Genomic DNA, 24049 nt, shown 5'->3' on the forward strand with positions numbered 1-24049 from the left:
TCATCCACTATGCTAAAAACTTCTTGCTTTCACTTAAGTAACCTTGTGAAGCCGATATTTTATTAGTTTTGTTTTACATATAGGGATATGAGGCTTTCAAAGACATGATTCCTTGTACCAGCATTCTCAACTAGTAATGGATAGCACTGTTGCTTACTCTTAGCCCTGTGCAACTCTAACTGTATTCTTAGCTGTTCCTTCTTATTGACTTCCTAAATTCACAGTGTTGGGAAATGATCGAGCTGAGTTTCAAACTTAATTTGTCTGATTGCAGAGCTCATAAGCCTTTCATTTCACCAACGTCACTTCCAGGGTAGATGTGTGAACATAGGGGCTTCCAGGGAGAGGTGCCTTGGTAAAGATACAAGGAATCAGCTTGCCTGCTGCCTCCTCTGTGAAGCCTACCTGGATTTTATTAAGCAAACTTCAGTGGCTCTTTTCTCTCAGCTCTTAATAAACTTGTGAAGTCTTCAGTAAAACAGCCAAGCATGTATCCTGACACAGTGTAATTATGATGTCTCCACCTGACCTTCTCGCCTGTCTCTCTCTGGCTCCTTCAAGGCAGAGCTGTGCCTGTCTCCTTCACAAGTCCTGTGAGTTGCCCGGGGTCTGGCACATACCTTGTGTGCGGGAAATGTTTTCTAGATGAATAGAAGTCTTTTCTAACCTTGAAGGTTTCTGATATCCTGCTAGGAATGGAGGCTTGTCAGCCTCTTTCAGCTATCCATTTAAGTAGGTCCTGGTAGTAGTTATCTATTGCTGTGTAAGAAATCACCCTCAAATTGGAATTTAAAACAGCAAACATTCATCATCTAACAGTTTCTGTGGTGCAGGAATCAGGCACAATATCATCAGTCCCCCAGCTCAGGGCTTCAAAGGAGACTGCAGTGAAGTTGTCAACCAGGGATGCAATCACCTCAAGCTTCAACTGGGGAGGGATTTGTTCCCAGCTTACTTATGTGGTTGTTGTCAGAATCTTGTTCCTTGAGAGCTGTGAGCCAGAGGCCATCCTCAGCTCTTCTCTTGTGGGTCTTATCATAGGGTCACTCTCAACATGGCATCTGGCTTCACCAGAGCAAGAAAGTAAAAAGAGCCAGAGAGAGTGTGAGCTGAACGGAACTCAGTCTTTCATAACTCAATCTTGGAAGTGGCATTGCGTAACATTTACCTTCTTGCATTTGACAGATGCAAGTCACTGGGGGATTGGATGATACAAGGACAAGAACACCAGGAGGCAAAGCCCATTGGGAACCATTTGGAAACTACCTCTGTCAGTCCCCTTGCCCTCTTTCCTTTTCTCCAAATCTAATCCTTCTTTCATTTCAGGTGACATGTGCTCATTCGTGTCCATGTACTCAAAGACTGATTTATCACAAGGTTTCGTGTTCTCTAATTCTAGTCAGGATGCTCTTCAGCCTCTTCTTGTGTAAACATCCTCTGACATTCTTATAGACTGCCTTTGCCCAACAAGATTTCTTTCTTTATCCTCCATTTTGGAGGATAGATATTGTAGATCTATCTACAATATATTTGGAGGTAGATATTGTAGATCTCATCCTTTGAAAGGTCTTCAGATCTTTTTTTACGTTTTTTAATATAGAGACTAAATATATTCTGTATGTTAAATAAAATATATGTGTTGCTATGTTGCTCAAGCTGATCTCAAACTCCTGGGCTCAAGTGGTCCTCCCACCTCGGCCTCCCAAAGTGTAGGGATTACAGGCATGAGCTACTACACCTGGCCCAGACTTCCGCTCTTGATATACCTAATGGTTCACGCTTTGGGATTATGAAGTACCTGCTATATCCCCAGCACCCAACACAATGTCTGGCACTTTTAGGTACTTACTTACATTTTTGTTGTCAAAGTAAATAAATGAAGATGTGTTTCAGGTTTGCACAATGTTGGTAGGGCTGGCCTGAAAGGACTGGAGATATCATCCAGGACAGGGGTCCCCCGGGCTGCGGACTGGAACTGGTCAGCAGCCGTTAGAAACCTGGCCGTACAGCAGGAGGTGAGTGGTGGGCAAGTGGGCATTACTGCCTGAGCTCCACCTCCTGTCAGATCAGCTGCAGCATTAGGTTCTCATAGGAGCACAAACCCTACTGTGAACTGTGCATGCCAGGAGTCTAGCTTGTGCTCCTTATGACAATCTAACTAATGCTTGATGATCTGAGGTGGAATAATTTCATTCTGAAATCATACTCCCCAACCTCCAGCAGTCCATGGAAATATTGTCTTCCATGAAACTGATCCCTGGTGCCACAAAGGTTGGGGACCACTGATCGAGGAGAAAGTCCACTTTCCTTGCAGTGAACTATGACTTTTTTATGAGCTATTCCCTACCTACCTCTTTGGCCTCTTCTGCCCACTCTGCCCAGCATGTACCTGAAATTCCCACCACTCCAGTTTATGTACAGTACCCTGCTGTTTCCTTCTCCTGAACTGCGCATCCCCCGTTTTACCCATCAGCTAACTCTCACATACGTTATAAGCTTCAGATCTTGGTAATCATTCTGTGACACCCAGATCTGGACTGGGGAGGGTTGCTGCTCTGCACTGATCTCTGCTACCTCTGTGTATTGGCCCACTACCTCACTGGACATTGAAATGTTTGATAGCTCTGACCTCTATATCTCTAGTTCACAGCAGAGTGGATCCTTGATATGTATTTGTTGAATGAATGGATTTCCTCCTGTTGTAGATGGAAGACAGAAGTCCAGCCAGGGGAAGGGATTTGCTCAAGGTGGCACAGTGAGTAATGGCAGAGCCTATATTCAAGTTTGGGCTTCAGACTCCCAGAATAGATGGTCCTCTTAGCACAGCCTTTAGGTACTTTGTTGAAACTAAAAACCAAGACAGAAAGTGGGTCTGGAATGGCCCTTGGGCAAAGACTGCCATTGTTCTTTTGAAAATGACATATTTAAACCAGCAGGCTTAAAAGGTTTAGACCAGAGTGGTCAGCTTGAAATGGGTAGAGATTTCCATGTGGAAATGTGTTTGAGCAAAAAGGCTTCACAGAACATTTTCTCCTCTTTTTTTTTTTCTTCTTTTATCCTCTCCTATATTTCCCCTCAAAGGTCTAAAGGCAAAGCTATTTATCTCCAGATGACTATTTAAACACAATGCATACGTGGTTTTGCTAAAATGTTAGTGGTCTGAAGAGTAGGCAATAGATTGGAAAGCAAACATAAAAAATAAAAACAAAAGACTCCTTGATTTAAGGATCTGGAGAAGGGTGTGTTTATTCTAATAAAATCTCAAGGTGGTTTGCAGCTGAACCTCTACATCCAGGAAAGGACAGAGTCTTCTCTTGCCTGCAAGGCCCCAATTCTTTTCTTTATCAGAGTGAGGGTTTGGGTGCTGAGGAAGAACCTTGGGTCCCGCTTCCTTAGGCCAGACCTCCTTAGAGTTGCTTAAACCTGCAAGGGCCCTTGATGGTCAACAAGCTCCAGTAAGAACTGAGAAGAGCCAGGATGTTGCTGGGATGAAACAGACCTGGCTTGAATCCAGTGCTCCTAATGGCTTGTGCAACTTGAACCACGTGCCTGATCTCCCCAGGCTTCATTTTTCTCATTTCTAAAATGAGGATAATGCTATTTACCCCCAGAAGATCATTATTACTTTTTTTTTTTTTCCCCAAGAGACAGGGTCTCTCTCTATCACCCAGGCTGGAGTACAGTGGCACGATCATAGCTTACTGCAGGCTCAAACTCCTGGGCCCAAGCGATCTTCCTACCTCAGCCTCTTGAGTAGCTGGGACTACAGGTAACCACCACCATATCCAGCTAATGTTTAAGTTTTATGTAGAGATGGGGTCTTGCTGTATTGCCCAGGCTAGTCTCAAACTCCTGACCTGAAACGATCTTCCTGCCTTGACCTCACAAAGCACTGGGATTACAGACAAGAGTCACCATGCATGATTCACTATCTACTCACAGGATTGTTTTAAGGAGCAAGTGAAACAGCGCACATCAAGTGCCTAGGTTTTGTGGCTTGGTTCACAATAGCTTCTCATATAGAATATGTGTTTCCTTTTTCTCTTTCTATATTTAGATGTCTTTGAAGACAACTCTATCAAGAGGCCTCTCTGACTGATCCTTTCTTGCTTCAAAGCTAAAATCCCCAAATACTTCATCTGGTGTCCTTTCCTGGCATGATATCCAATCCAATCCTGGTTATTCTCTTTGGAATGTGGACCACCTGTCTATATTCTGTTTATAACATCACACAGTTTTGGGTTGCATGACCAGCTCTACAGCTTACTACGTGTATGACCTTGAGCAAAGCACTTCTCTTCCCTGAGCTCCTTTTCTGATTTATAACATGAAGACCTAAAGGTTACTATGAGAAACAATGTAAATAATAGTTGCAAAAAGCCCAGCAGAGGCTTCCCATGTAGTAGGTGCTCTGCATGTGTTTGGACCTTTTCTTACTATAAACTCACTATCCTCCAGTCTACATGGTCTGTCTCCCCTTGTGACCCATCCTGAATTCTTGGAAATGGTCTCTTGAATGCAAACATCAGAATTTATATATATTATTGGTCTTAAATTTGTTGACGATGATGAAGATGAAATTTACTATTCACTGAGTGCTTGCTATGCAGTGCATGTCATGCTATTTCATTATTTAATCTTCTTCTTCTTCTTTTTTTTTTTTTTTTTGAGATGGAGTCTCTCTCTCACCCAGGCTGGAGTGCAGTGGTGTGATCTCGGCTCACTGCAAGCTCTGCCTCCTGGGTTCATGTCATTCTCCTGCCTCAGCCTCCTGAGAGAGTGGGACTACAGGCACCTGCCACCACACCTGGCTAATTTTGTGTATTTTTAGTAAAGACAGGGTTTCACTGTGTTTGCCAGGATGGTCTCAATCTTCTGACCTTGTGATCCGCCCACCTCAGCCTCCCACAGTGCTGGGATTACAGGTTTGAGCCACCGCGCCCAGCCGTTATTCAATCTTTCTAATGATGCTGTGGAGTAGATGTTATTCCCATTTTACAGATGAAGAAAATGGGACTTACTGAAGGTCAGCCAAACATGACAGAGCTGAGATTTGAACCTAAGTTTCTCTAATTCTAAAGTCAATTTTCTTTCCTCTGCCATAATCTGTGCACCAGCTTATTAAGTTCATGTTGTGGAAATATTTGGGTATGGTTTATTTTTATTATGTGTTGTTTTGACCAAAATATCCTAGGCACCACAGCCAATGCTAGAGGTATTAGAGATATCCTCTTTGTTCCAGGAGGTATTGGTTAAGGTAGGAAACAACAACGGTAAAAACCACCCCAAATGGTGAACATTGTCATGGAAGCTGGTGTGAATGGAACCCAGGACTGGCTCTGGGCAATCTGACTTTGAGCAAGGCTGTCCTCCTGCCATCTTCCTAACCTTGAGCATGATGGATTAGGCCAGCTAATCTAAAGGGGTCCTTCCAGCTCTGTTTTTCCTGGCTCCATGTCTGTTTTCCCCATGTGGAAGTCAAATGACAGAATCTGTCTTTGAAATGAAAGAATAATGGGCAACATGTTTTCCATTTTTAGAACCAAAGGCGTACCTTGGAGAGAAGGGATGGGGGCCAGTTTTTGGAACTCTTGAGGGCAAGAATGTGTTCAGCTGGTTATAGTTGTAGGAGTAGATTTGCATTTGGCATTGACATGGTTCTTATGCTGATTCTTACCAGGGAAGAGAGACTGCGTAGTAATACTGTTAGGAGCTCTGATATCCAGATCTGGATTTGAATCTGGGCTTGGCCTCTCAATAGCTTTCTAACTCTGAGTTAGAGTCAATTTTTTTTTTATTTGCAAAACTAGGAACTAACAAGCTTTTATGATTAATCAGATAAAATAATATTTGTAAAATATTTAACACGATGTACCCTGCATAGTAAGTGCTCAAAAAAAGAGAAAAGATTATCATCATCACCATTAAATGAAATGCATTTTTTTTTTTTTTAGTTAATAAGTTCCAAGTTTAGGTGACACTCAAATACAGGCTGAATGATTATAGAGGGAACCATACAACAATGCATTGTGTGACTTGTGATTAAATCTCTTTTAGTTCCTTGCCATTCTGAGGTCTTGTGGCTCAAATTAGAACAGATAGTGTATGAGATAGGAGTTAAGAGAAATACTGCATTCTTGTGAGTTGCAATGGTGTAGGCAGACTTCTATGAGATGGGAATTCTCTTTGATACTGAAAGTTGGTCTTCTTATATATGTTGGAAAAGTAGAAAGGATAACATATGGGGGAGGGGAATGCATGTGACCTGTCACAAGGAAAGAGACAGGCAAATCTAAGTGCAGTAGTGGGTTTATGGGCCATCAGGAAAAGCTTCCTTTCTATTATTTCTTAGAAATATGACACATTGTCACTATCAGGAGGAAGAGGTGAGGAGGAGGGAGCACAGAGATTTGAAAATGCTGCCTATTTTTAGAAGTAGTGTGACCACCTTTAGACACTATACATTCACAGGGTCAGGATCAGCTGAGGAAGCTTGTAAGGAACTTTGAGTTTCTAAGTCAGTAGGTCTTGGTTCATATTCTAGCTCTTTTCCTTACGAGTCAATTAAACCCTTTGAGCTTCCATTTCCCCCAGTGTCAAGTAAGGACAGCATTGCCTGGTGCTTACGGTGGGCTTTTGGGATAAAGGAAGTTATGTAGGTAAAGGAACATTGTCATGGAAGCTGGGAGCAGGGGAGGAAGCAGGAGCAGGGGAATAACATTGCTTGTGTATTCGGTATTTACTAGGCCACCGCAGCAGGCCTAGTAAATACTAACCACACAGTCAATGTTATTCTCCTGCTCCTACTTTCACAAAGTGTGGGCCAAAGTCCACTGACATCTTCTAAGATAATGGAACAGTGACTTTCTCAGCAAGTTCAGAAGACAAAGGAGCTAGAAATGTGCCTTTCATGGAAATGGGAGGTGACTGCCCCGATCGTCCTTGGTAGCCATGGAAACTGTGGCTGCTCTTTTGCTCTGTTCCTCAGCACTCACTGCTTGGCCTTAGCTCTTCTTTGCCACCCTCCAGTTCATCGGTGGTATGGGCTGAATGCGGTGCTGCATCTAAACTGCCTGTAGACTAACAGGGCTAATATAGGGATCAGGCACCAGTATCTTAAAAATTAATGTTTTCGGTAAGTCAGCACCAGTCGATTGATAGTCACCTATGAATCGGTAACCCCCAGCCATCCTTCTTTTCTTCTTCTTTCTCATTTATTTCTGAGCCATTCTAGAGCTTTAGCTCTTTGAATTATCTTCTCTCCTATTTCTCATCTGCACACTGCAATTTAGTCTATTGAGTACAGCATCTTTTTCCTTCCACTAATGCATTTCGTCAGCCTGCTAAATATATGTTGAATAGTCTTTAGCCTCCTGAACTGGCCTGTTGTGCCTACCTTTTTCCTTCTTTGCACGTATTTTCTGTGACTTTAAAATTCTATTTTCTTCTAACACTTCGGAGGAAGAAGGATACAGACATTGGTTTTAGACAAGACTGGCCATGAAAACCTTACTCTTCCTCTTCCCAGTAACCAGTTAAATCTGGTTTTCCCATTTGTAAATGAAGGGTAACCCCTGCCTTACAAGGTAGTTGAGAAGTTTAAATAGGATAATGTACATACAACCTTTTACACAGTGCCTGGCATAAGGGCACCAGTTAATTATTGGGATCTGCTAATGTTATTTACAACCTTTGTATTGATTATTAAACTAGATCTTTGTTTCCCTACTTTGTTCCACAGAGTGATGATTCTGCAATGTCTTAATACTTTAGGGAAACATTCGGCTGAATCCTACTAAACAGAATGTAATGCAAAGCCTTTTAGAGGTTTTAATAACAGATATATACTTGGGCACTTTAAGAGGGGCATACAGAATATAGCATGTCTCAAAATTTTGTGAACATAGAAATATTTTCTTTTCAAGATACATCTGGTTTTGTGGGAAATACTACACTAGCTCTTTGAGGCATTTGGATACATTTATAAGAGCAATAACCAACCTGGGCAACATGGTGAAACTCCATCTCTACTAAAAATACAAAAATTAGCTGTGCACAATGGTGCATGCCTATAATCCCAGCTACTCAGGAGGCTGAGGGAGGAGAATCGTTTGAGCCCAGGAGGTGGAGGTTGCAGTGAGCTGAGATTGCACCACTGCACTCCACTCCAGGCTGGGCAACAGAGCAAGACTCTGTCTAGAAAAAAAAAAAAAAATGGATGAAGAATCAGAGTGCACAGATTCTGTTTCCGTATCCAGCTAGTGGGACTTGGGCTGGACACTGGCAGCATCCTGATATGAAAAGATCACTCAGCTGTGAGAAGGAGACATGGCTTGTAGGCCCATTATTCTTCTGGTGTTTGAACATGAGTTCACCTTTAAGACTCTCACTACTCATTTGTCTATTGGGGATAATAGCAATGCCAACTGCGTAGGATTTTGAAGAGGTAATGAGATATTTGAGAATAATTTGTAACCTAATAAAAGCTAAAATAATATGGTACCATCTCCATCATCTTCATCTCTAACACCATTGTCAACACCTTGTAGTGGCCTTTGGACTTGCAGGCCCAGCAACCTGCAGTTGCCACAGAGAAATTCAAATAGTCAGCTGTTTGTAGTCCCATTCCACGTCCGCTGCCAGTGGCTTTAACTTCACCAGGCTGCCACAGTCTAGCCCTGCACTATAGCAATAGTCTTTGTCCCAGGAGCAGAGCTAGCCAAAGGTGTTCCCCAGTGGCTTTGTCAATAATCATTTGGCTCTAAGTAGTACAGTGAGCTGCTTCAGGCCCATAGTATTTTCTGGGGCTGAGAAAGGAGGAGCGACAGCCCTTCTCATTTACTTCCGTCTTTTTAAATTTCCTCCTTGTGATGGGGAGAGTTTCTCTTGAAGAATCAGGTGGGACAACGAGGCCACAACAAATCCGCCTAGAGTCATCACAGGTCCACAGGGCAATCTGGGGTCGGTAAGCAGCTCAGCAGTTACATTTGGTGCTTCTGCTCTGCCCAGGCTACATCTAGCAGGTTGATAGAGATGTTGTGAAGGATGATGGCTAAGAGCTTGGGCCCTGACATCAAATGGTTTTTCATTTCAACCCTACTGCCTTTGAGCTGCATGTTCTTTGGCAGGTGATGGCTTCAGTTTCCTCATAGCGAAAAATGTGGGTGATAGTAGAAACCATCTCATGAAGTTTCTGTAAAGATTAGAGGAGATACTGCATGAAAAAATTTAGTTCTGTTGTCTGGCACCTAAGTCAGTGGCTATGTTACCAGTGATAGTGGTAGTGATGATGATGATGATGATGATGATATGGCATCCTTTACTAAGAAAGTCATCTTGAGCAAAACAAATCTATACAAAGTACAATAAAAGAACTCAAAATATGACTTTAGAGAAACAACATAAAGCTATTAATGTTTGCTTTGAAGAAAGAAAGCTCAAAGCCACCTAATTTCCACCTTTAACAAAATACCTGCCCTGGGAAGGAGATATTAAATACATCCTATTTAATTTGGACAGCAGAAGCTTACTCATAGAGTGAGATTCAAAGACTGTTTAGACATTAAACTGTCTGAGAATAGAACTGATGCTTAGTAGGGGTTAAGTTTTCTTTCTCTGGAAGTATGAAAATGAGAGTGGATGAACACTTGCCCAGATCTTATTAAGGACAAATCTATGGATGATAAGATATTGGGAAAATAACATATCATTTAAAGGATACCATAGATTTGAGAGTGCCACAGTCAGAGAGCACAGGAGATCTCTATCTCCTGACAGAGATAGAGACGGAGAGGTGGGGACAGACAAGGACCCAGGTGTGCAAGATAAAGGAAAATATGCCCCATATTGACACATCACACTAAAGCAGTGCATGGTAACCCCTGATATAACAGACAGGTTGAGGATATGGGGCCATATGCCATAGAGTTTCTGAGAAAGCCCCGGTTTCAAATATTCTTTCTTTCTGCCTCCAGCATGACATTTGCACTTGTCAGTTGACGTGTCCCAATTTCAGTTTCCAGAAATATGGCAGAGCAGCAGAGACACCAGAGCTCAGGTGCTGTGGGAATCCCATGAGGCACTCAGTGAGGTTAATGAGGCACTCAGCAATCTACAGTGGTCACCCTGATATACAGGCAGATTGGCGGCCTCTGCAAGGGCGTTTTTGTATGATTTCTGATGAGGCAGGAACCAAACCTTGCCAGGAAAAGTGAGTGAATCAATTTGCTAGAAAAAATACCAATAGCAGCATTCCAATACTGACATCTGTTGGTAGAAACGGAAACAACGTTTAACCATTCACTCATTCATTCATTCAATAGATGTTTATTGAGCACCTACTATATTTAGGCATGCTATAGGCACTGGAAATAGGAGAGCATAAAATATGAGGTCTGACATATAGTACTTGCACCTTAAATAGCTATTTATTGGATGAACTAATTCCCAGTTAAAGGCATTGAGTCTCAGATATGACATGACTTGTCCACGGGGGCCAGCAGCTAAGTGTGAAAATTAGGATTTCAGTGTGAGCAACGGTATCACATATCCTGCTGATGCCCGTGTGGGTGCCAAGTGTTAGAAAGGGAGGTTTAAAGGAAATGAGATGGAAGGAAATATACTGAGAGCTTACAGAGACCTAAGTATGTGTCAGACATGGTGCTTAGTGCTGTAATTATGATCTCCTATTTAATACACACAGCTTTATCAGTTAGGGATTATCACTCCCCTTTTTTTAGCTTAGGAAACTGAAGCTCTGAGAGCTCACATAACTTCCCAGAACTTAGGCAGGTATCAAATGGAAGACTTTGGATTTAGATATCCACATCTAAAACCAAAGCTCAGGCTGGACATGGTGGCTCTTCCCTGTAATCCCAGCACTTTGGGAGGCTGAGGCAGGCAGATCACCTGAGGTCAGGAGTTCAAGATCAGCCTGGTCAACATGGTGAAACCCTGTGCCTACTAAAAATACGAAAATTAGCAGGATATGGTGGCGTTTGCCTATAGTCCAAGCTACTTGGGAGGTTGAGGCAGGAGAATTGCTTGAACCTGGGAGGCAGAGGTTGCAGTGAGCCAAGATCACACCACTGCACTCCAGCCTGGGGACAGAGTGAGACTCCACCTATAAATACATACATACATACATACATACATACATACATACATACATACATACCAAAGCCTAGCCTCTTTCCCCATTCTAAGTGGCCTTTCTACCTGCTGGGCTTCTTCACCCTAATGTCTCCAGTTTCTAGAATCCCTTTCCCCCACCACATCTCACCATTTGCCACTTTAAGAAATAAATTACTTCTCAGCCTAGGACCTGGTCTCTCATGCTTTGGGGATCTCAGGAGGAAGTCAATAGGGGTGTACCAGCTTTAAGTTTTCCACACACAAGGATCTGATGGGCTTAGATCTATTTTTTCATTATAAAATGTGATTGATTCAATTCCAGATTTAACTTAAATTTGATTTTCTCCTCTCAACCTGGCATTTCCAAAGCAAGAATCAATCAAACCCCAAATTATAGGCAATGTGTGGATCAACAACGCTGAGTTATTTCCGGTCGAATTTCTCAAGCAATGCATTTTATGCCATTCTCTGCTGTCATGAGAGGAGCTGAGGTATAAGAGGGAGGGAAAATGGAAGGAAAATTAGATTATTAACTTTCTCCTGTCCCAGCAATCAATATGCCCTGGTGGAATGCTATTCCTACAGCATAGCTTATTCGCCTGCATGTAATGGGGAAGGAACTGCAAATGGGGGTGTGAACCAGGGAGAACTGTGACCTCAGCCTTCTGAAAAAAAAATAAAAATAAAAACTCAGGGCCGGGCGCGGTGGCTCAAGCCTGTAATCCCAGCACTTTGGGAGGCCGAGACGGGCGGATCACGAGGTCAGGAGATCGAGACCATCCTGGCTAATACGGTGAAACCCCGTCTCTACTAAAAAATACAAAAAACTAGCCGGGCGACGAGGCGGGCTGCCTGTAGTCCCAGCTACTCGGGAGGCTGAGACAGGAGAATGGCGTGAACCCGGGAGGCGGAGCTTGCAGTGAGCTGAGAGCCGGCCACTGCACTCCAGCCTGGGCGGCAGAGCAAGACTCCAGTCTCAAAAAAAAAAAAAAAAAAAAAACAACTCAGATAATATGATCTGCAGCTATCATTTATTTAGCTTTTTTTTTTTTTTTTTTTTGCTAATTACATTTGCTATCTTATTTTGTCCTCACGTCAGCTCTGAAAAAAGACCACTGTTCCCATTTTTCAGATGGAAATTTTTTTTTCTTATTAGACTTATGGATCAGTTGGCAAGTGTCACACAGAGATTTTGTGTGTAAGCCAGGACTTGAACATAGATATGCCTGTTCCCAAAGGTCACGCTTCTACGTGAGGGTGCCCTGGGACCTTATTCTATGATGAAGTGGGAAGTTGTAGTGATGCGGGAGAAAGGCTGGAACAGGACTAGTTCTCATCCAGTCTCTGTAACATACAAAATTGGGTGATGCTTACACAAGTCATTTAATTGCTCTATACTTCTGTTCTCTGTAAAATGGAAATGATGGAGACACTTTGCTGAGAGGATTCAAAGAGGTAATTCTTTGCCACTAACATGTAAGCTTCAAGGCCTTTGGCTGTTTTGTTTAGTATTATTTTCCCCATGCCCAGACCAGTGTGCCTCAAGAGACGTGATGTTCAATAAAAATCAGCTGGATTGGTAAATGAATGGAGGGATGGAGAGAAGGATAAGTGCTAGACACAGTGCCTGGATCATAGCAATCGCTCAGCAAGCGGAGGTTCCCTTTTCTGTCTCTGCATCTTACAACAGCAGTGCAGTAAGAAGCCTGCTTGGGGAGGGGGTATTATGGGAGAGATAGTTTCCACCTCATGACTGTCTACAATCCTTACTCAGAGCCTAATGCTATGCTCACCTCCCTGAGCAAGGAACTCTTAGGAAGTTACCTTGGTTTGAGTCCGACTGTGAAGTTTCTGCCAGGTCCGGTTGCCATGGCAACTCCCCGCACCCCCTGGCTGCTCCATGGGCATCTGGCTTAGTGAAGGCTTGACCTGCATGCTTTCATCCTCCTGGACTTCAGAAACAACTGTGGCGATTCAGGCATTCTCCGAGTAAATGGGGTCCCACAATGCTGTTCATTCTCATCCCAACTCCCACTTTCTCCTTCTTGTGTCCTTCTCTTCACTTTTTACTCTGTCTTCTGCTTCTATAAGAATAATTGAATTCCTAATATGTCCTGAGAATATATTGGACAAATAGATGAGTCCTAGTTTCTGTCATCAGAGATGAGACAAATGCCACTATTTCTTTTGGAAATTATTTACCAAGGGCCTACTATGTGCCAAAAACTTTGCTAGGCATTAGACACGTATTGACTCATTTAGTTCTTACAACACCCCTGATGGCTAAGTCATGTTACCATTTTCTAGGTGAGAAAACTAAAAGCCAATAAACTAATGTGAATTCACTTCCCATGTTGACTCTTTTTTTTTTTTTTTTTTTTTTTTCTGAGACAGAGTCTTGCTCTGTGGCCCAGGCTAGAGTGCAATGGTGTGATCTCAGCTCACTACAACCTCCACCTCCCGGGTTCAAGTGATTCTCATGCCTCAGCCTCCAGAATAGCTGTGACTACGGGCACCTGCCATCATGCCTGGCTCATTTTTGTATTTTTAGTAGCGACAGTGTTTCGCCATGTTGGTCAGGCTGGTCTTGAACTCCTGATCTCAGGTGATCTGCCTGCCTTGGCCTCCCAAAGTGCTAGGATTACAGGCATGAGCCACCGCACCCAGCCATCATGTTGACTCTTAAAGACCCTGGGTTACTGTGATGTTTTAAATGACATAGGAGACAATTTAGTCCAGCAGGACCCAGGGAGAGAGTATGAGCAATTCTACCTGTGCCCCTCAGCCTTCTTTTCCCAGACCAAAAATTAGCCCTGTGGAGCCTGGGTAGTGTATTTCTGGTAGTTTGTTAATTAGTGAAAGAAAGGTCTTGGCCACAAACGCCAGTTGCTGCTGTGTGGGCCAGGAATGAGGTATGCTCTCTAAGGGATCCACAGGGTGCTGTTATCCATGACTCACTGTCCAGAGTGTCTGTTCCCTGATGCCAGGGGCCTCTCACTACCTTTCACATCTCGTCCTCTGGACCTGTCTCATCTTCCCAAGAATTTGTTTGTACTAGACTCATCATTACATATTTTTCCCCCAGAATAGACTCCATAAAATCTAGATAAAAAACTCAGTGCTGGCCAGGCATGGTGTCTCATGCCTGTAATCCCAGCACTTTGGGAGGTTGAAGTCGGTGGATCACCTGAGGTCAGGAGTTCAAGACCAGCCTGGCCAACACGGTGAAACCCTGTCTCTACTAAAAATACAAAAATTAGCTGGGCGTGGTGGCGTGTGCCTGTAACCCCAGCTACTTGGGAGGCTGAGGCAGGAGAATCGCTTGAACCCAGGAGGCGGAGGTTGCAGTGAGCTGAGATTGCGCCTCTGCACTCCAGCCTGGACAACAAAGGGAAACTTTGTCTCAAAACAAACAAACAAATAAAACAACTCCAGTGCTGCTGTTAAGTGTTATTTTAGGGGTTTTGCTAAATGATTAGGCTGGGGTAATAGGTTGACTTTTCAAGATGAGGTCTATGCAAGGTGCCAACCCTTAGTCCGTATTCTTTTTAGTAGATAATGTTGATGTTAGATTGTTTATGCTATTTAGTTGCTAAAATATACTATAAATATTTTATCTATTTATATTTATAAATACATATTGTATATATGTACGAAACAGCTTCTTGTGGCACTCAAATAAGAGATAAAACATGTTCCTTTTTCTCTGTAGTTATTTTAGGTTTTAGAGATTCCCCATATCTGGACACCGGAATCATCTTTTTATTTAATTTAATTTACTCTTCTATTTAACATCTATTCTATAACTACAATAACCACAATCTCATGGATAGTGCCTACCATAAGCCATGTATTGTCCTAGGACTGAGAAAAAAGACAAGGGTCTTATTCTTAAATTAAGTAACTTCTGGGTTCCAGGTGGTGATTTTGGCATAAGCGACACAAAGATGATGAAGGTGGGATCTCCTCCCTCAAGCAGGTCCCTGTTTATTAAGAAAAACATATTTCCATACAGGCAATACCCCAACTGGCTATTGTAAGGGTTCTTGTTCTGTTGTAATCCAGTGTTACAATAGCCGATGTTCTGTTGTGTGGCCAGTGTTGGATGTTGGCTGGCATGCTTTTTGGTTGGTCAGCATCTATGTTATGTTGTTGCTAACATTGTTACTGTCATTTATGAGAGTCATCATGCACTTACTGAGATTTTGCAATGAGCCAGTCACTGTGCTATTCATTGGGACATAATGGTGAGCAAAAGACACTGCTTGCCTTCAAGGAGTTGGCTATTTACTAGACTCTAGGGTTTGGAATAAGGTATGAGGGGAAACACAATGAATATGGGTAGTTTATCTACCAAGAGCATATGAAATCTTTATATATGGTGAGTCTCAAAGAGTGATGTGATGACAAGGAAACAAATGGATTTCTTTCCAAAAGGAACAACACCTACACTAATGTTAACATGATGAAGAGTGTTAATGGTCGGAGCACTGCAGTAATTCAGCCCTGCTCGTCTTTGGGCCAGGTGGGAGAGAGCACAGGAGGTATGAGTGTTGGGAGTCTTCATGAAAGGCCTTGGGTGCCAGTCTAATGAATGTGGATCACATCCTGTGACCAGATGCCGTTAAACAGCCTGAAAGGTTTCAGCAGGGAGTGCAGTGAACAGATATGCATGCACCTCCCTTATCCCACAAGCAAACAGACAATAGAAGAGGTGAAGGGAATGAGGTGAATATGCTAAGGACATAGAATAAATAGGACTACACAACTGTTCAGATGCTGTAAAGGAGGAAGACAGAAACTCAAAGGTGACATCTAGGTTTCTGCCCAGGCTAAATGGCAATGCTTTCAATAAGCTGAGGATCCCAGGAGGGAAAGACTTTAAAGAGAAGATAATGTACCCTGTTTTGAACATGTTATTAATATATTTGACATGCTAATGGGATAACCGCAGAAAGATATCCAGGAGATGAGAGACAAGGTTTGCTTAAAAAAAGAGCCTAGCGGTAAAAAAAACTGGGGAGACATTGCTCTAAAACTGGTAAGCAAAGCCTTGAAGAACCAAGCCTAAAGAATGAGAAAAAACGGGGACTCAAGACAGCCTCCATAGAATGTCTTTGTTGGCCCAGTGTCCTCTAGCTGTGCAGATCCAATCTGCTTTTCCTATTATATCCATAAAATTGTCTTTAATTTTCAGAGGCAAAACCACCCTCCCCACCCTCTGCCCTCTCTTCTAGGTTGTAACACAATTTGTCTTAGGATCTAATTAGCTTTGGATAAGCTTGACTTTTCCCCCTAGCCTATAAACTCCTGAAGAGGAGAGATTATTCTTCTGCTCTGTATGTGTCTCACATAGTAGCTGCTCAGTAAAGGCTTGTGAAATTCATTTGATCTGATCAGCTTCTAACCATGAAACTCTTCTAAATGACAGGCATTCTATACAAATCATGCTGTGTAATTGTCACAAGAACCCCGTGAGATATTTATTATCTTCATGTTACATATAAAGAAACTGAAGTGGTGGCCAGGCGTGGTGGCTCATGCCTGTAATCCTAGCACTTTGGGAGGCTGAGGCAGGTGGATCACCTGAGGCCAGGAGTTCCAGACCAGCCTGGCCAAAATGGTGAAACCCCGTCTCTACTAAAAACACAAAAATTAACTGGACATGGTGCCGGGTGCCTGTAATCCCAGCTACTCAGGAGGGTGAAGCAGGAGAATCACTTGAACCCGTGTGGCCGAGGTTGCAGTGAGCCTAGATCGTGCCACTGCAGTCTAGCCTGGGTGACAAAGCGAGACTCCGCCTCAAACAAAAAGGAAAAAGAAAGTAAGAAACTAGGTTTGGAAATTGGAGATCACACAGTCAATGAGGGCCAAAGCCCAAATGTGAACCCAGAATGATGTAACTCCAAAACCCATGCTTATTTCACTAGGCTCTACTGAATTTAACAGCAAGGTGTCTTCTCACTTGCCTCTAAGGAGAATGGAGGGCTTAATATCATCTTTTTTTTTTTTTTTTTTTTTTTTTTTTTTTTTTTTGAGACAGTCTCGCTGTGTCGCCCAGGCTGGAGTGCAGTGGCCAGATCTCAGCTCACTGCAAGCTCCGCCTCCCGGGTTTACGCCATTCTCCTGCCTCATCCTCCCGAGTAGCTGGGACTACAGGCGCCCGCCACCTCGCCTGGCTAGTTTTTTGTATTTTTTTAGTAGAGACGGGGTTTCACCGTGTCAGCCAGGATGGTCTCGATCTCCTGACCTCGTGATCCTCCCTCTCGGCCTCCCAAAGTGCTGGGATTACAGGCTTGAGCCACCGTGCCCGGCCTAATATCATCTAATTGTGATTAAGAATGACCAACCGAATTGGGAAGGGAGGAGTGAAAATTGCCATGAGTTTCAGGAAGACTGTTTCTTTTATGTTTACCCAAAGGCATCATAAGAAGCCCATTTTGCAGAGTGTTAAACCAAGGCCCAAAGAGGGCCCACGGAGGTGTCATAGCAGGCACAAAGGTTAGAAAACATGATTTTCTTTTCTTTTCTTTTCTTTTTTTAGATTCCCAACTGGAAAATAATAGAATTCCCAAACTTGATGCCACTCCCATTTCCTCACCTCATGGAATTTCGTGTCTCTGTGTGTGTTTGTGTTACCAGGTTTACTGAAAAGCCCAGTGAACAAGACAGCCCTGACATTGATTGCTGTGAGCTCCTGCATCCTGGCCATGGTGTGTGGCAGCCAGATGTCTTGTCCCCTCACTGTGAAGGTGACTCTGCATGTGCCCGAGCACTTCATAGCAGATGGTAAGAGCTGAGCATTGCAGATGCTCCACACCTACTCAGCACCTTGCACCCCTGGCTGGTCAAATGTTTCTATGTATGGCCCAATGTTAGAATTATTATTATATATATTACAGGGGAAAAAAAGGAGCATCTAAAGACCTTGGAAGAGGATCTTATCATTTGGAGTCTGGATTATTTGAATTAAAGACTACTTTTACTTTTTTATTTTTTTTATTTTTATTTTTTCTTTTACTTTAAGTTCGGGGATACATGAGCTGAACGTGCAGGTTTGTTATATAGGTATACATGGGCCATGGTGGTTTGCTGCACCTATCAACCTGTAATCTAGGTTTTAAGCCCCACATGCGTTAGGTATTTGTCCTAATGCTCTCCGTCCCCTTTACCCCCCACCCCCTAACAGGCCCCAGTGTGTGATGTTCCCCTCCCTGTGTCCATGTGTTCTCATTGTTCAACTTCCACTTATGAGTGAGAACATGTGGTGTTTGGTTTCCTGTTCCTGTGTGAGTTTGTTGAGGATGATGGTTTCCAGTTTCACCCATGTCCCTGTAAAGGACATGAACTCATTCCTTTTTATGGCTGCATAGTTTTCCATGGTGTATATGTACCACATTTTCTTTATCTAGTAAAGACTGCTTTTAACCTATGAGCAACAATCAAGTTTAAAAAATAAAGGAAGAGCTCAAATGTGAATGCAGAAAGATTGAGCTACTTCAGAGAACCTACTGGTTCTTTTGATTGTGGATCCATTTCAAAATAAAAATGTCCCCCAAAGAGTATTTGCTAATTAAAATTATATGATAAGAAAGACTATATGAGTTTTAATGGAATTTCCTAAATGTCCTGGATAATATTTATATTCTCTTTCCCTGTAAATATACTTTACAAGTATCTTATATTGTACCATTTACTTTTCACCCAATTAAATTGAATTAATGAGACATTGTAGCCCTTAGTCATTAACAAAGCATGATCCAGGGCCCTGATTAAGGTGGTTGCTATTTATTGCTAAAGTGCCCTCCAGAAAAGTTGTCCCAGTTTACACATTCCAGGATATGTTGGCGTCTGTTTCTCAAACACTTCTCACATGGCGTCACTATCTTTAGATGTATTGAAGTTTGGCGTAATTATAATAAAGAAGGCATACCTTAACTGTGCAACTGTACAACTGAATACATTTTCAGTTTTAGAACTTTTTACACTTTAAAAATTGTATACATTTTACACTTTTTAAAATGTATACGTCTTGGTGAGTTTGAAGATAAGTAAATACCCAGGAAATCAACACCATAAGGAATGCCATAAACATACCCATCATCTCTAAAAGTTTCTTCTCACTCTATATTTTTGTGATAAGGACGTGTAACAGGATTATATATGAATCTACACAGATAAAATCGTAGAATATTTCCAGCACCTCATAAGGTTTCCTCGTGCCTCCTTCCAGTTAGTTCTCTGTAGAGGCAATAAACTTTCTGACTTGTAGCACCTTATTAGTACCATTAATTCTTAAAAATATTTTTGCATTTTGAGATGTATTGAATGTTTTTGAGATCCTTACCCTCTATTTGCCAGTCTTCCTTCAGTGAAATTCGATTTTATCTCCATGGTTTAAGTCTCAGTGTTCAGAACTTAGCACCATCCTTTTAGTATATTTTGACCAAAGCAAAGTGGAATTTTACCCCCATTCTCTGAAACACTCAAACTTCTATTAATGCATCCTGATTGTTCCAGCTTCACCATAGTGCAGAAGCCCCTGCTTGTTTTTCACTGGGACTGCAAATAAGTTCATACACATTCAGAACTTATATTTCTTTTTTTTTTTTTTTTTTTTTTTTTTTTTTTTTTTTTTTTTTTTTGAGATGGAGTCTTGCTCTGTCGCCTGGGCTGGAGTGCAGTGGCCGGATCTCAGCTCACTGCAAGCTCCGCCTCCCGGGTTTACGCCATTCTCCTGCCTCAGCCTCCCGAGTAGCTGGGACTACAGGAGCCAGCCACCTCGCCCGGCTAGCTTTTTGTATTTTTTTTTTAGTAGAGACGGGGTTTCACCGTGTTAGCCAGGATGGTCTCGAACTCCTGACCTCGTGATCTGCCCGTCTCGGCCTCCCAAAGTGCTGGGATTACAGGCTTGAGCCACCGCGCCCGGCCCAGAACTTATATTTCTTATTTCATATACATTCATTTGATTTTCAGACTTTTGTACATACAAGACTTCGACTCATCTTTAATGAGTCATATGTGCACATAAGACAGGTAAATATGTGGTGGGGGAGATGGCAGGGAATGGTGTAGGAAAGCAGGAGGAACAAAATTTATAGAAGCAAATAGTTTTGTGGATTATGCAGCTAGAAGAATTGCATATCCCTACCCTTCATCTCTCAGCTGTCACTACTCATTAATTGTAGAATGTTAAGACTCAAAGGTGTTCAAGTTTTACATATTTATTTTCATACATGTAGAAATGGAAGCCCTGAGAAAATAACTTGCTCAGGGTGAAACAGTTTAATGGCTAACAGCACAGGCTTTGGAATAATACAAACATTAATCCAAAGGCTTGCTCCATTGTCTGCCTCTTTGATAGCAAAGTGAATTCCCCTCTCTGAGCCTCTGTCTCTGCATCTATAAAATGTGGATAATAGTAGTACCTACCTCCTAGGAGTATTCTGAAAACTACAACTCCTGCTTTTTATCATGTTCATCAAATTTTCAGATAGCATGTGGCTGAGAAATGGCGAACAGTTGGAAAATAGCAAAATCAAGGCATTACCCAAGAGGGCTACAAACCATCTTGATGATTTGGAAGGATAGACCAAAGTGTGGTAAACTAAAAGGTGCCCTTTCTCAGTGTGCCCAGTGTCATAAACTTAAAATTTTAAAATAGCCTGTGAAATTGTCTGTTTCTGCCTCTAGACTGGAATCTCTGTGAGGGCAGGAATTATATCTTTGGGGAGAAATATTATATTCCCATTGATAAGCACAGTGCCTGGTCCATCATGGATATTCAGCAAATATGTGTCCAGTAGATGAGTGTTGCCTGAATTAAAACTGAGTTGTTCATTGTTCTATAGGATCCTTCTAATAGATCTCTAAGCACACAACAGATACTGAATCAAAGAAAACTAAGGCAGATGATGCATAGCCATCAAAGATGTTTTAAAATGTACCCATGAAGTTTTAAAATGTACCCAGGATTTGTCTGCAGATGCAGAAAGAACTGTTGTGAAACAAGCAGTTTTCATACTGACAGATCTCAGATACACCATGTACAGCACACCATGCATACCATGTGGCAAAGCACCCATATCTATCAGCAGGCAGAGGGACCAAGTGGAAAGCATGGGAAAGAGCCTGTCTTACGGTATTGCAGGAAGAAATGGGTGAGGCAGTGTAAGCAGGGTAAACAGATTTGAGATTGGCTAATTTGAATCACTTTAGTAGGCTCTGGGGTTTCAGAACTGCTCCTGATTGCTTGCTATCTGGCTCTAGGGTGATGAAGGAAGAGAATATTCCTTCCCAATGTGTATAAGCCACTATAGAGGAGATTACTGGAGTGTAGGTTCTGGATTGGTTAATATTCATATGAAAGAGATGCTCCCTGGGCAAGTCTTTTGCTTTCTCTAACATATGACTATCCCTGGAGGGGAGGGCTCTCCCCAGTTAGGAGGCTCAGATGCCAGAGCACCAAGCTTACAGAATGTAAGAAAATAAAATTAATACAAAAGAAAAAGAGAAATAACTACGGAGTGTACACATCCTGGAGATGTGATGGAGCAAGCTTAGAAGACAGCGTTGGGAAGGCCTTGTCCACAGTATCTTAGTCTCTAGGCATAATGGAATCTCCATCCCTTACATGCCATAATATCTTGGTAGGAATGTGTCCTTTCAAATGATGTAGGTTTTGGTTTGGATCTAAATTTTGTTGCTTAGTTACTATGAAACATAGAAGAGTCAAGTTAGCTACCTGAGTCTCATTTTTCTCATCTATCTGTAAAATAAGGATTATTATGTGATGATTGAATGTTATAATGTGTATGAAGTGCTTAGTAGAGTGTCTAAAACATTGTTATAGCCCAAAAAATGGTAGCTGTTATTACTCTTATTATCAAAACAGTTTGTAGAGAAAGATACTTCAGAAGCTGGAATATGGCAAGGCAAGAAAATATACAAAACTAAATAGGTGAATTTAGCTACTCTCAGTGAGGTGAATGGAAGAGGGAGTACATTATATGCTCTGTTCCAGCCAAAAGTGACTTTCCCACTTGGAGATGTTAATACTTGAAAGTCCTCCATCTCTGGGGCTCAGCAGGAATCCTGGGAGTATCCAGCATTTGAAGCCAGGTGGATGGCTATCTGGTAATTCCAAGCAAGCTCGCCTTCCCCAGCATGATCCTAATGCCTCCTTTGGCAGAAACTATCAGCACTGCTCATCTCATTCCTCCAAAAGCTCTCCAAAGTAGTTTTTATTATCCACCTTTGGGAGATACAGAAACTGGGATGTGAAGGGGAGTAGAATCAAATCTTCTGTAGGAATACGGAAGAGTCTAGAAAATTGATTTTATAAATTGTACTACTGGAGTTTCCAGCTCTGATTTCTGGAGATATGAGGGTATTACCTAGAGGGATGAGAGGGAAAGTGATAACAGTGCCTATTTTCTTGAACCCATGTCATCCCTTAGCATTGATATTTATAAATGTGGTACAACCTAACATAAATGTGGTAACAAATAGAGATGGAAAGTGCACAATTCTATGATATTTTATATATATATATTCACCTACATCATTAATACCGGCCCCTTAAGACTGGCAAAGTTTTAAAAAACATTAAAAACAAAGTCTCAATGAGGCCTGTCGGGATGAGGGCAGCTCATGTCAAGTGCAGGAAGCTCCATTTGAGACCAGGTCTCCCACGGACCAAAGCCAGGGCAGCTTTCATCCTTTTTCAGTCACCCCCATAAGTTCCAAGCTGCCAAGGTGCTGGCCCTTCTTAGTAGAGAGAGCTCTCAGCTACCCTTACACGTTGAGCTGTCCATGGTGCTGGATCACTGGATGGGGCTGAGTAATGGGTCCTGTCTTCCAGGAGAAAATGAATTCTGCCCCTTGTGTTACTGCATAGTTATACTCGATGCTTACTGTCCATTATAAAGAAAAGGTCATTATGACGTAGCACTTGTGCAGAGCCCAGCTGGCAAGAGTTCTGACACAGTTCCTATCCAAATCCTTGGCAAATCTCACCCCTTCTTTTATCTGGGTTTCTTCAAAGCCATCAGTGGCTTTTTGCCCTCCTAAGCACACACTGAAGAAATGGAACATGTTTGCATCTAAACAGACTTAAGCTAGCATTGTTTATCCAGCTGCGAACTACAAGTCATCTGCATTTAGGTCATCTGGGGAGATAATTCCCAGAACCAGTGAGTCAGATTCTCTGAGGGTAGAGCCCACATATTAATATTCTTTACAAGAACCCTCTAGGTGGTCACTTATCAAGGCTTTGAGAGCTACATCAATAACTCTGTAAGTGTTACTTTTTTTCCATCTAACATATGTGATCACTTCTTCAGACCCCTTGGAATTGTTATAAACATCTTTAATAAGGGTCTTTTGTTTCCTCCACCTTTGACTTTATCAATGCCCTATTAATGGAGCTGCCTCATAGCATAACTCCAGTAACTGTCATTAGCATTGGATATAATGTGGGCGGTCTATTTTTAAGATTTATAACATACTAACCCTGATCACACAGGTTTGGACCTTATCAAAATTGCCATGCAGTTAGCCTTATTGAGAAGTAGTTATTGGTTAATATTGAACACCTATCTTAGGTGAGATGTTAGTTTATGCATCTACTGAGGTTCCCTTTGTAAGTCAGTATATATTCACCCAACGTAGTCAGTCAATAGAAGATTCTACTTTTAAAGGAACAAGCTATCCAGGTGAAGTCAGTGAGATGGTTCCACTCCACTGTAGGCAGATAACATTCCACCTAGAATTCTCTGTTTTGTTCCAAGATATGTTATACATTGGAAGTTATTCAAGTGAGAATATTTGACAGTCAAAATATTGAAAAAGCACTATAGGTACCTAATGATGGAAGACATTCATTCAATAACAAGAGTTGAAGGAACCTAGACAG

The 24049-nt window shown here is 42.1% G+C and overlaps 1 protein-coding gene across 1 annotated transcript in view; it reads left to right on the forward strand.

Annotated features, from left to right (window-relative positions):
- LOC104676241 (astrotactin-2) overlaps window positions 1–24049 on the forward strand; it is an 809378-nt gene that overhangs the window by 361550 nt on the left and 423779 nt on the right. The window contains exon 5 of the mRNA XM_030920120.1: window positions 17776–17922. Coding sequence (XP_030775980.1) covers window positions 17776–17922 — 147 coding nt within the window. The remainder of the gene's footprint in view (window positions 1–17775; window positions 17923–24049) is intronic.

The sequence above is a fragment of the Rhinopithecus roxellana genome, chromosome 16 (genome assembly GCF_007565055.1).
Source record: "Rhinopithecus roxellana isolate Shanxi Qingling chromosome 16, ASM756505v1, whole genome shotgun sequence".
Classification (NCBI taxonomy): Eukaryota; Metazoa; Chordata; class Mammalia; order Primates; family Cercopithecidae; genus Rhinopithecus; species Rhinopithecus roxellana.